Source organism: Salmo salar, chromosome 16 (genome assembly GCF_965601325.2).
Source record: "Salmo salar chromosome 16, fSalSal1, whole genome shotgun sequence".
Classification (NCBI taxonomy): Eukaryota; Metazoa; Chordata; class Actinopteri; order Salmoniformes; family Salmonidae; genus Salmo; species Salmo salar.
The window spans coordinates 45,098,716-45,111,749 of NC_138306.1; the positions used below are offsets into that span (position 1 = coordinate 45,098,716).

The 13,034-nt window shown below is 42.1% G+C and overlaps 1 protein-coding gene across 1 annotated transcript; it reads right to left on the reverse strand.

Annotated features, from left to right (window-relative positions):
* Positions 1 to 4,076: 4,076 nt before the first annotated feature.
* LOC106573920 (interferon-induced protein 44-like) lies at positions 4,077 to 11,894 on the reverse strand. Its single transcript, XM_014149381.3, is given in 9 exon segments — positions 4,077 to 5,567; positions 5,664 to 5,764; positions 5,869 to 6,040; positions 6,158 to 6,310; positions 6,593 to 6,788; positions 6,973 to 7,024; positions 7,112 to 7,622; positions 11,112 to 11,203; positions 11,750 to 11,894. Coding segments are annotated over 9 exon segments (1,575 nt in total). The 5' UTR covers positions 11,874 to 11,894; the 3' UTR covers positions 4,077 to 5,393.
* Between the last annotated feature and the right edge of the window lie 1,140 nt (positions 11,895 to 13,034).

A 13,034-nucleotide genomic window follows, 5' to 3' on the forward strand; every position in this document is an offset into this window, starting at 1 on the left:
CTTTGACATTCTGTTATGACTTCTACAGGTCTACGTTTGGGAGAATCCCTGGGTGTATCACTGAAGAGCTTATCAGTGAAAGTGGGGGAGGATGCCATTCTGAACTGCCTTCTGTCCACTAACTGTAGATTGGCCACTGTAAGCTGGTACAGGCAGAGTCCAGGAGAGAGAATTGAGATAGTACTGCGCTGACCAACACCTCCCATCTGATCTACGGTCAAGGCTTCCATCCCAACATGTTCACTGTCCAGACCAATGATAGCAGCCCATTTCACCAGCAGCAGTTGGTGATCCATGGATCTAAAGAGGATTACATGGCAGTTTATTACTGTGGACCTACAGAAGGACTTGAGAGAAACAACAACTGATTTGTAGAAATTAATGTAAGGTATACTATGTAATAACATTGTACTGTATCTACAGATGTAGGATCATAATTTGATAACTCTTTTGTTGCTGAGTATTTTCCTGCACAGCAGGAAATGCAAACTGGTAGTTTATTCAATGTTTAAAAAGGTATCTAAGGCTTGTAATTTCCACTAAAACATTACTGACTGATTTGCCGTAACAAAATAATTGTCAACCCCTACCAAAAATATCCATTAATTACAATCCACATAATAATTCACATTTCCAGTTGCTGCAGGATTATTTTCCTGATGTAGCAAACTGGATCAAATTAATATCCTGCATCTGTATAAGGTACTCTGTACTGGCCTTCCAAAGCAACTCCTAATAAACTCTCAGGTTGATGTTGTTTTTTTGTTATTGCCATGTTCTGAGAGTGAAAATTTCTCGTGGGTTGAAACAAACGACGAAAAACAGTTCCATAAGGCTCCCAGGCTATACAGAAAATAACCACCCACAAAACACAAGTGAAACAAACCTCAACTAAATATGGCCTCCAATTAGAGACAACGACAACCAGCTGCCTCTAATTGGAGGTCCTACCAAAAACCCATCATAGAAATAGAAAACATAGAACCTAAACACACAAAACAAACACCCCCTGCCACCCCCTGACCAAACTACAATGACAAATAACCCCTTTTACTGGTCAGGACGTGACAGACACCTAAGTGACGGGCGGTTTCCTGTTCCACGTGTGTCGGCAGTGCTATTTGATGCACACCTACAAAACAAATTTGTTTCACACACTGTCAACTGACAGAATTGACCACAGTTCCTATAATCATTCATTCCATTGCTAAAATGCTTTCTATTGTGCTCACCCAGGTCACTGATGTGTTTCTGAAGCTGTTGGAAGGTGTTTGGGGTGGAGGTGCTGCGATTTGTTTTTCGCTGACTGGGACGTATTTTCCCACGCTACAGACAGCTATATTGGTCCACTAATACAGGACTAGTAAAGGCCCAGTGCATGCACTACTTTTGTGTTTTTTGTTAGTGCCTAAGCAATCAGAAAAAAAATACTCTTTGAAACTATAGGCTATTTTTGCAAAACTGTACATACTAACCACAAAATCTTACACCAAACCTACAAAACATTATGCATCCCTTGTAAAGCAAGCAATTCTTGCAAAACTCTTCAAACTCTTTTTCAAAAATTGTGTTTTTGCGTCAATACAGTACACACAAACCATTATTTGAATAAGAACACAAAGCACCAACTACGCACTGATAGTATAAATGAAAAACAGTGTTTTTTCTGGTGGTGCTTTTTCTGTGTGCAGGGCATAGCAGTTTGCAATAAAGTTTTGTCATACATGTAGTAAACACACATACACACAGATATCCTAATGTGTATTCCGAACATACCACACCATCAATACAAATAAAAATAGAAAAATTCTCTCAAGGTTCTAACACTCCTCAAACAACAAAAGCGCAGTAGAAGAAAACACACATTTGCGCTACAGAATTTTTGGGGCTACATCTCGCCTTCTTTGTGGGTCTGGCCATAAGACTTCATCTACATCACATGCAATGTTGTCTTGAGCTAGGCAGCGTGGAAAGTATCACCTGGAGTGCTGTATCCAGGCCTGGTGTGACCCCTGATCAATGTCTCCACAAGTCTCCTCCATTGCCTGTACAAGGGGTATGCGTTGGTGGGGCTGGCGATCATACCCCTTCAAACACCATGCAGAGAAGAATTCTTCAATAGTATTCAAGAACGGAGAGTATGGGGGAGATTGAGTGCAATGAAAAGTGGGTGACCAGCCCGGTGGAAACTAACATTATCCCAGATGATAACGTACCTGGGCTGCTCTGGCCCCTGGTCATTAGGGATTACTCTGTTGTGGAAGGTGTCCAGAAATGTGATATTGTGAGCAGTGTTATAAGGGCCTAGGATTGCATGATGGTGAAGGCCGCCGTTTTGACTAATAGCTGCACACATTGTTATGTTGCCATCACGTTGTCCCGGTACGTTGATGATGGCACAGTGTCCGATGATATTTCTGCCACGGCCCCTTGTTTTTGCAAGGTTGAAACCTGCCTCGTCCACATATATTAGCTCATGATGCACTGCATCTGCTTCTAGCTCCATATGATGTAGCACCATACACTTCCAGTACCAATGATATGAATCTGTGCAGGTAAGCTATACTATCCTATCTCAGTTGTTTTACACGGTCTGAGTTTCTTTCGAGAGGGACTCTGAACAGCTGCTTCATCCTAATTCTATTGCATTTCAGTAGACGAGACAGTGCAGAGAGACTCACACTGTCGACGTTTTGGAATATGGTGTCATCTGCCATTATGTGGTCCTGCAGTTCTGAGTCTGATGCAGTTATTTGTAATGACCATATTTACAGTGTGGGTCTCCTGCTCTGGGGTGAACAGTCAAACTCTAACACCAGATACTGGTTTTCTTGCAGTTCTGTAAATACCTTTGAATGGTTTTAGTGATACATCCTTCTCATTATGAAAGTACAGTACATATTACTGTACCAGTAAGACTACAGCACTTACAGTTACTTACCGGTTCTCATTTCAAAATATCCGGATGCTACCTGCAACAGTATAGCAGCTCAGATTTGGTTGAACCCATTGCCCAGCCTCCCTCATGCTCATCCCGTGGTTGACATGGTCAACCACAGTCGCTCTGATTTCATCAGTTATTGTGTTCCTGACTCCTCTTCCTCTTCCCTGTCCTCTCATTCTCCCCTATCCTACTTCCTCTTCCTCATCCTCCTCGTCTAGTTCTCACCCCTCTTACCCTCTGTCCAATATTAGCCTCCATTGTTGTCCAAACCAAATGTTTACCTGTGGCCTATTTAGTGCTCAAGCTCTGATTTGTAAGTGAACTCATTATCTAAAAGTGTTTTCACATGTGTCCATGTAGAAAGACAATTGGCGAAATAGTGTAGTAATGTAGAGACCAATGTTTACAGTTTTGATAGAAGTGTGTTATTAAATTGAGTGGAAAGCAGAGAACCTGCATTCAGTTTGGCACACTTGGTAAATACATTGGCTACAAGTGTTAATGGTTTCAGAGATAGTGCTTCAAGAATCACCGTTAGGGTTTAAGCATTCAGGAAGAAAAAAATGATTCAGGGGGTGCTTCAGCAGCCTACTTCCTACGGCTATAGGTGTAGCTGGACACTTTAGAAGCATCCACCACAAAGACGACACATTGAACCTTGTCTTTTAAGGGACGGCTTCTTCACATAGCCCACAGGCTGTTCAAGACTGAACATTACCTTGATTATTCAAACCAACCAGCTGAAAGAGTTGGAATATTCTGTACTTAGAGACATTTATATCAGGGGTGAGCAACTCCTGTCTTATCCTGTGAGGCTGCCTGCATGAGTATGTTCCAACCCAGCACTATCTCACCTGAATCATATTAGTGGTCTAAATTGCAGACTGTGATTAGTTGAATCAGGTGTGTTAGAGGTAAACTGGAACAAAAGCTGGCACACACTGTGGCCCCAGTTGCATTATCATTGTAATCTAATTGGTTATTGTCTTGTGTTTTAGTAACATGTAAACACAGACATATGAGCGTAACAAAACCTGTGAGCAGTCTATTGATTAGTAGAATATACAAAAGAATATTCAAGAAACTTCCTCTGGTCATTTTGAAATGTTTTAATGTCAGTGACATTTTGCAAGTCTACTGATAAAGATCAAATTAAATGAAGTCACCCAGGACCAATACCAGTTTCTTTTTTTCAGCAGCAGCTGTATACATTCTTTTCCTCTCTCTGTCACAATCTAAACTGGACTATTATATTGAATTCCTGTTTTCATATAGGAGATACAAGTTATGTATTGGCAGAGGGTATTATTTGCATTTCAGCGATGGAGCTCTTGTCTTCCAGCAACGTAATTTGAAAGAAGCGGTGAGGCCCCAAAATAAAAATATTCTCTGGCTGTTTTGGAGACTCAGAGTGCTTGTTGTGTTCCTTCTCTCGGGTGAGGACAGTGAATCACACTGCATTACGCAGTAAGACCTCTGTCACCTGTCTGGAACATGGTGACAGAGGGGACATGGTGTCTAAATGAAGTTAAGCTCCTCAGTTGTAATGCAAAATGTTACCATTATTGCTATCGGCCACTAAACACTGGAAAGACGTGGCAGCAGAAAGTTGTTGACAGTTTGTATTTGAAAGTAAGCAGAGTTGTCGAGGAACAGGTCAGGACCAATATAAAGGGGAACAGGGAAACACTGTGCTCCAAAAAACATGTTCAGACATGTTCATTCCATTGACTGTTTCTTATGTGCTCAATGTTGATTGTAATGTACCATAGTGTCAACTAACACAATGAAACATGAGGACACAATACTATGATATTCAACAAAGGTAACTTTAAATGGGCAGCTTTTCCAACAGCAGCACATACTATTAGCAAATTATTTTCAGTTTCATGATATACTGCCATCTAGTGGTTAAACCACAAGCAATTGCAAGCCAAATGTGAAGTGAATCCAATGTAAAAACGACATGATCTTGTACTAAGTTTAACCTCTACTTTTTCTTCAGCTGGGGTATATTCTGAGGAGCAGATTGCTGTATGAGACTATCCAAGAACTGACTATGTAGGATCAACTAGTATGCAAAGCAATCAATGAACATATGAAGAAAACCCAGGCCTTTCACCTATCCCATGTAATCCAAACAATCACAATGATGTAAACAAGAACAGAATTAGCCATGCTAGTGAACTAACTTTCTTTTTATGCCTAAATATAGATTATTTCTAGCAATTGAATAAAATATTCAAGATGTAGGCTCAATGAGGCATGTTATGTTATTCTTATCATTCTGTAGTTTTGTGTAATGGATAACTAGTCATCATAATTATGATTACGTGAACACCATAGAACAAGATATACAGAATGAGGCAGAGAGAGGGCTAAACAAGGTGGCATAGACAGGCAATACCACCACCATGCTGGGTGATCTCCTCTACTTGGTCTAGTCGTGCTACTCTTGGTCGTTGACGTCATCAAAGTAGTTGTCTGCGAAGCGGAGCATCTGGATCAGGGCGCTGAGGAGCAGGATGTCACAGCTCATGTCCAGCTCCAGCTCTTCACTGTAGTTCTTCACTGGGACAATGCAGGACATGGGTAGCCCCAGACGGCCACTCACCTCCTGGGCCTATGGGAGTCGGACACACCAAGCATTACCAAACATTACCCAAACATTTATGTGACTGTTCATGGTCATCTAATGCAGGGGGAGTGCAGAGCTCACCTTGGTCTTTATGTACTGGCTGTTGTACACGTTCCTCAAGTTGTTGGCCACACAGGGACAGGCCTCATCCACCTTGGTAAGAAGAACCAGCTGTGGGATGCCTGTGGAACAACAACCCTCCATTAGTGTCACTAACCAGGGATTGCGCTAGTATAGTCTGTATAATCCATCATCTTTAACCCAGGTTTCTCTCGGACTGACTGACCTAGCAGGTTGACCCTCCTGCGAATGGCCACCAGTTTCTCCTCCAGTTTGGTGGACATAATGGAGACTTTGCAGGTGTCCATGACGTACACCACACAGTGGATCCTTTCATGCAGTTTCACTGACTGCCGGAATCCGTGGGCATCTGCTTGCAGAGGGACTGAGGGGTTGAACTGGGAAAGGGAAAGACGAGGGGTTTGGGTCACACTGAGGAGAATCAAAGTATGTATGTATGTATGTATATATGTATGTATGTACGTAGGTATGTATGTATGTATGGTGCCCCTCACCTGGTATCTGTCTGGCACATGGCCTTTCAGAATGCTGCTGATGTCATCCACATCTAGCCCCGCCCCTGTGGCCTCCTCCATTCACATCGTGTCACACAAAATGAATGCCAGCGGTTTGCCATTGCGTCCAGCCTTAACTGAGTAGGTACGAAACTGTGAAATATAAATAATGCATCATCATTTTGTCCAGTGATGTAGGGGTAAAAAAAAAAAAAAACTTGGAAGGCAAACTAATCACCAGTTGCGGTGGAAAAACTAATGCTGCCTACACATTCAAAAGGTGGGTAGACTGTTGAGCAAAAAAAAAGTAGGTAAACTGTGTTTACCCTCCACTACACCACTGATTTTGTCCACATAAATATGATGACATTCATTCAAATTGTTGAAGCAGAGACAAAAAAGAAGACCAGTTGTTTAACATGGTAGACCACATACCTGAGTGGTCAGACTGGTTCCAGAGCTGCCCGATATGGCCTGGCTGGTCACATGGCCTCGGAAGATGGAGTTGACAGAGTTGAAAAAGCTGGACTTTCCAGCGCCGACTGGGCCGATGAGTAGAACTCTAGCCTGACCCACAGAACTGATCATGGGCCTGTAGAGCTTAACAGAGTCCATCAGCTCCTTTCTCCTCCTGTGGAAAACAAGAACCTCAATTTAATATGCAAATGCTTTAATGTACTGTACTCATCAATCGTATAACATTCAGTATATGTGGCCCATGTGAGAATCACATGATGCAATTGTAGTCAAAACATTAACACAGGCATTACTGCATCACAAAAAATAAATGATGGTCATTTCTGTTTGGAGCTTACTCAGCTTTCCAAAGAATTGTCCTCCATGGCTTTTCGATGATGTTACCACCTTCTGTTAAAAAATATATATATTTATTTAATCATATGCACAATAAAAAAATACACATTAAAGAGAGAAGAGAATTGATTCTACACTCACCTTCCACTTTATACACCTCACACTCAGTTAGGTTAAGGTTATTGCCATGCATTTCTGCAGCATTGAAGTTGTAGTAGTTTCCTGGAATGCTGATCACTGTAGCGGTGTTAGCGTTCATTAACAACAAAGCCTCCCCAAAGTAAGGGCCAGTTGTGTTATGCATTTTGACCGCATATTGGGCATTTGTGACAGGATACCTGACAGGATTTCTACCAGTTAAACTGAACAAAAAGGCTTTGTCATCCTGTATGTACTGGCCTTGCTTGGCTACATCATGATCTTTACTTGTGTAGCCTCCAAAAACAAACCCTGTGGAGTTATATCCTACAGAGACTGTGGGACCTTGGTGGTCACATTTCTGGTGAAAGGCTGCTCCTGTGTAGCCATATATACTGGCCTTGAACAGCAGGCTGAGTTTGACGTTTCCCAGTAAGGAACACAGCTGTTTCTCCTGTTCCTGGGTCAGTTTGTGGTTCATGGTGGGGATCACGTTGGTCTCAGTAGGGGTGGTCTGAGGAAAAACACAAATGAGTAGTGATGCACCGATATGACATTTCTGGCCGATACCGATATTTTCCTTGTCAAAAACCTGATACCTATAACCATTATTTAAATTTTTTGCGGCCTTTTAAGCATTTTAGTACAGTAAAATAGTTGCACACACACACGGACACAGCGGTCTAAGGCACTGCATTTCAGTGCAAGAGGTGTCACTACAGTCCTTCGTTCGAATCCAGGCTGTATCACATCCGGCCGTGATTGGGAGTCCCATAGGGCGGAGCACAAATGGCCCAGCATCATCCGGGTTTGGCCGGGGTAGGCCGTCATTGTAAATAAACATTTGTTCTTAACTGACTTGCCTAGTTAAATAAAGGTTACACACACACCAAAAAGTTATTTTGTTGGCATTTTCGTATGTCCCCATTACCAGTAAAACCTCATCAAAACCTATTTCTTTCACTTACTTGCTGTGCTGTTTCGTCGTTCAGTCATTTTTATTCTCAACCAGGATTTCATCATACATGTCAAGCAGTGAAGTTTCAGGTCTGTCTGTCCGTGGCCTCTCTTCCTCTGTGCGCACTGTCACTGTGTCCATTTCCATCTTGTCCAGCTGTGTATGTAATATTTCACGTAAACCCTGTCTTGTCTGCATCGAAGTAGCGGTCCTTGTACATAGCATCGAACATGGTGGCGACACAGTAAAGAGAGAATGCCACCGAATCGCTTGTTCACAGCCTGTGTCGACAGTTTTGTTGAGCAGGCGTTTCAATGCCATGACAGAGGGTATCATGTCTGCTGCAGGCGCAGTCAGTTGTTCGAATGGAGCTAGCTAGTGTGTTCATGTTTCCAAGTTCCAAACATGTTCTCAAATGCCATTGAAATGGCAGCAGCGGTATGACAACCAGTATATTCTTGAGCATGCAATACAACTTTCCTAAGTACAAAGTCCTCGACGACCCACTGTGCTGTCAGACTCAGCATGCTCATGGAGCTGATATGCTGGTCCAAATGTCAGTCGTAAAGCTATTACTGTGTAACTCCGGTAGGGCAACATATGAAAAATAGCGCACTTGGTACTGTGTACCGGTGCTCGACCAGTCGGCGAAAGCCAACATCACCCACGACAGAGAACGGTTGATTGTCAAGAGCAACGAATTCCATTATCTTGGCGTTAATGGATTTTGCCTTGTGAGTTGTCTTGCTGAAATGTTCTTACTCTTTCAAATGACTGCTTCACCTGTTGACTGCTCGATCTACCCAGCAGACATTGTGGGCTAGGTTAGGAATGCTGTGCTGCACATGTAGCGCAACATTTTACGTGGCGCCATTACGTCATGTACCTACGTTATATAAGTATGCACGTCAGCTTTGACATCGGTTTTGCACATCGGTGTTAAACTAGACATCGCTCGATATGGTCACCGATATCGTGCATCCCTACAAATGAGATTCTGACATAACACCCTAATGCTTCATCTGGAGTTTTATCAAATTTACCCAGCTAACAAACGTTCCCACAACTTTAGAGAATGCGCCTAATATTTTCATAGTAATGTTCCAGTGACATGCAAGGACGGTTTTCAAGAGACCATTCCCTTAATGTCAACCAGAACTAACCCAGAACGGCATAACCATGTTCTCAAAATATTCAATATTAATGTTCTAGACATGTTTCATGGGAACTCTGTGTCCAGTTTTCTGAGGTTTAGTAGAACATTCCATCAACGTCCCATAAACTTACATAGAACATGGTTGCCATGTTCTCAGAATATAAGATATCAATGTTCTAGAACACGGATATACAACTGGGGGCCGCAGCGGTACTGTAGGGAGTCGTAAAAAAAAAAGATATACAGTGCATTCGGAAAGTATTCAGACCCCTTGACTTTTTCCACATTGTTACATTACAGCCTTATTCTTATTCTGAAATTACGACCCTATTCAGAACAAGAACTTCTTACTCAATCGCATCGCTATTCATTTTGAATAAATTAGTCTGTCAATTTGAACTAAGTAAGCTGCTAAATCGTTCAGCTTGCCAACATCTTGCCTTGGCTACTGTAGGCTATCTGAAATTAGATATAGGCCTATCGGGGCTATATGCTACCTACAATCATAAATCCAGATTGTAGTCAGTAGCATAGGCCATATGCCTATTGAAATGGCAAGTAAATCTTGCAAATATACAATTTATAACTGTTTGCTGGCACATACTAAAGGCACAATTGCCAGAAAATAGCCTAACGTGATTTTAAGTTCAAAAGTTTCTTTGCAGAGATTTCGAGATCCTCTGTCCAACTTTTATCACTCACACTCTGTCGGATTTATCTATAGTTATGCACATGCACAAGAAGGGATTTATTTAAAATCATAGCAGTCAAACGAGTTAAATCAACACCCATTGAGGGAAAAAGATCTAGCAAGTTTAATAAAAGCTAATAATATTTTTTATTGCAACATATTTAAAATCTCTTTATTAGGAAAGGGGGTACCAAGTCAGTTCTACAATTGAATGGCTTCAACTGAAATGTGTCTTCAGCATTTAACCCAACCCTTCTGAATCAGAGGTGCGGGGGGCTGCCTTAATCGACATCCACGTCGTCGGCGCCCGGGGAACAGTGGGTTAGGGTTAGAACGATTGATTTTTACCTTGTCAGCTCGGGGATTCGATCCAGCAAACTTTCGGCTACCGGTCCAACGCTCTAACCACTAGGCTATTACAGCACATTAGCTCCGCAATAATTATTATTATTTTGATGGGAAACATTAATTTGGCTTCTTGTCGTTACAAATTACGTCGTTATTCCGTCTTAATTACATCAATAACTTCGTGAGAAAAGGATGTATTGGATAAATATGGCAACTCCTCCGTTGCTGCGAAAAAAATTGCTAGTTTTCAGACTTTCTGGGCAGGTTGATGGGTCTTTTGAATTTGACATTTTTACTGGACCTGGCAACCCTGGGAGCGTTTAACCCTGGGTGGTGTTTAACCCCAAGCCACCCTAAACACCTGTGGGATTCTGTAAACTTGATATTTTGAGTTTGTTGAAACATGCACATGTCGAATTCATTATATTTTACATTGTTTCACCAAAGTAAACAGTCTGTGCTCATTCTGACTGTCTGATAAGAGCAATAGACTGATACATGATCAGATGCTATGTGAAGAGTTTAACTATCACTTTCACCACGCCCTTTCCTTCAGTGGCCAGGATAAAGAAACGAAACGAAACTGAATTTGGCACACGCAAAAAAGACAGTTGTACAACCGTTTCGTTTTTGTTAGAGAAAAATTCTAACATTTCAAATAGATGAATAACAAAATCACAACAAAATGGTGTTTGCATTGGCATGCTGCTAATTTTCAAAATAATTGTCAACCTAAAGACAGCAGGCTTGGCACAAATAAGGATTATCCACATGAACGGGTCAAAATATAAAGTTATTAATATCAGAACTAACTAGCTAAAAAACGTCTTAAAAGGAATGCAACACTCACCTGAAAATGCTCGTTCACGGTTCTTGAGTACGCAAAAAGGTACTGCAGCAGAGAGGAGGAGACTAATGGAGAAGTTTTACTCCACCCAAAATCTGACCACGAAAAACGAAAATAAACCCACGTAGTGAGGATTTTTGTATGGAGGTCAATGAAGAGTGTCAAATTTGTTCAACAAAAAAATGAATTGCTAATTTGATAAGTGAGACTTGTTTGATCTAATATAGTTTCGTGGTTAGATTGTTACGAATGCACGAATAAGTGATGATGATTCCATGATTCCATATGTTTTATTTCATAGTTTTGATGTCTGGAATGAGTAGGTGTCCAAACTTTTGACTGGTACTGTATGAAACATTAAGAGTAAATTAAATGTCATGAACATGTGTGCTTTTTGAACAGTGTTTCCCTGTTCCCCTCTATATTAGTCCTAACCTGTTCCTCTACTAGGCTACTCCACTTACTTTCAAATATAAACTGTCAACTACCTGAAGTTCAACTTTCTGCTGCCATTTCTTTCCAGTGTTTAGTGGCCTATAGCAAGAATGGTAACATTTTGCATTACAACTGAGGAGCTTTAACTTCTCTTGTAGACTGACTATGTCCCTAATAGGACAGGTGATACTTAACAGAGGTCTTACTGTGTAGTGCGGTATGGTTCCCTGTCCTTGCCCGAGAGAAGGAACACAACAAGCACTCTTCAAATGAAGTCGCTGCAAGACCAGAGATCCATTGGTGAAATGCAAACACACTCTCCCAACGCATATCTCCTATATGAAAACAGGAATTAAATATTATGAAAATGCCATAACGTGTCAAGTCCAGTTTCGATTGTGACACAGAAGAAAATACATATACAGTAGCTGCTGCTAGAGGGATCCAAAAGACTAGTTTTGGTCCAAGGTGACTTCATTTAATCTGATCTTTGTCGATAGACTTACAAAATATCCCTGTGACAAAAAAATGTCAGTGGCAATAGGACCATAGAATAAGTTTGTTTTGCTCTTCTTGAAAATTGTCTTTGTAACAGCTGTCGTAGAGAGGGGACCAAAGCGCAGCGTGTTGATTGCTCATGATGAATATTTATTTTAACTCAGAACACTAAAGAAAAAATAAGAGAAAACGAAAGCGCAGTTCTGTCAGGTACAGAAAACTAAACAGAAGACAACTACCCACAAACAGTGGAAAAAACCCTACTTAAGTATGATCTCTAATTAGAGACAACGAGGACCAGCTGCCTCTAATTGGAAATATCCCCAAAAAAACCAACATAGAAATAGAAAACTAGAACCTAAACAGATATACAAAACATAGAAAAACACCCCCTGTCACGCCCTGACCTACTCTACCATAGAAAATAACATCTTACTATGATCAGGACATGACAGTACCCCCCCAAAAGTGCCACTAAAAAACTAAAAGGGAGGGTAGGGTGGGTAACTCCTGTCTATGGCGGCTCTAGTGCAGTCCACATAACCTTATCCTCCAGCAGAGGAGGCAGCTCCAGTTCGGGGCGTAACCCCCGCTCCACCCGCTGATCCCGCTGCTTTAGTACCACCGGACCGTGGATCATCGCTGGAGGTTCCGGGCTGCAGGCCGCAGCTGGAGGCGCCGGGCTGGGGAGCGTCGCTGGAGGCGCCGGACTGGGGAGCGTCGCTGGAGGCTTTGCGCCGGACTGGGGAGCGTCGCTGGAGGCTTTGCGCCATGGATCATCCCTACAGGCTCCGGGCCATGGATCATCACTGGAGTCTTCGCACCATGGATCATCACTGGAGGCTTCGCGCCATGGATCATCACTGGAGGCTTCGCGCCATGGATCATCACTGGAGGCTTCGCGCCATGGATCATCACTGGAGGCTTCGCGCCATGGATCATCACTGGAGGCTTCTTTCGTGGAGCTGGAACAGGTCTCACCGGACTGGGGAG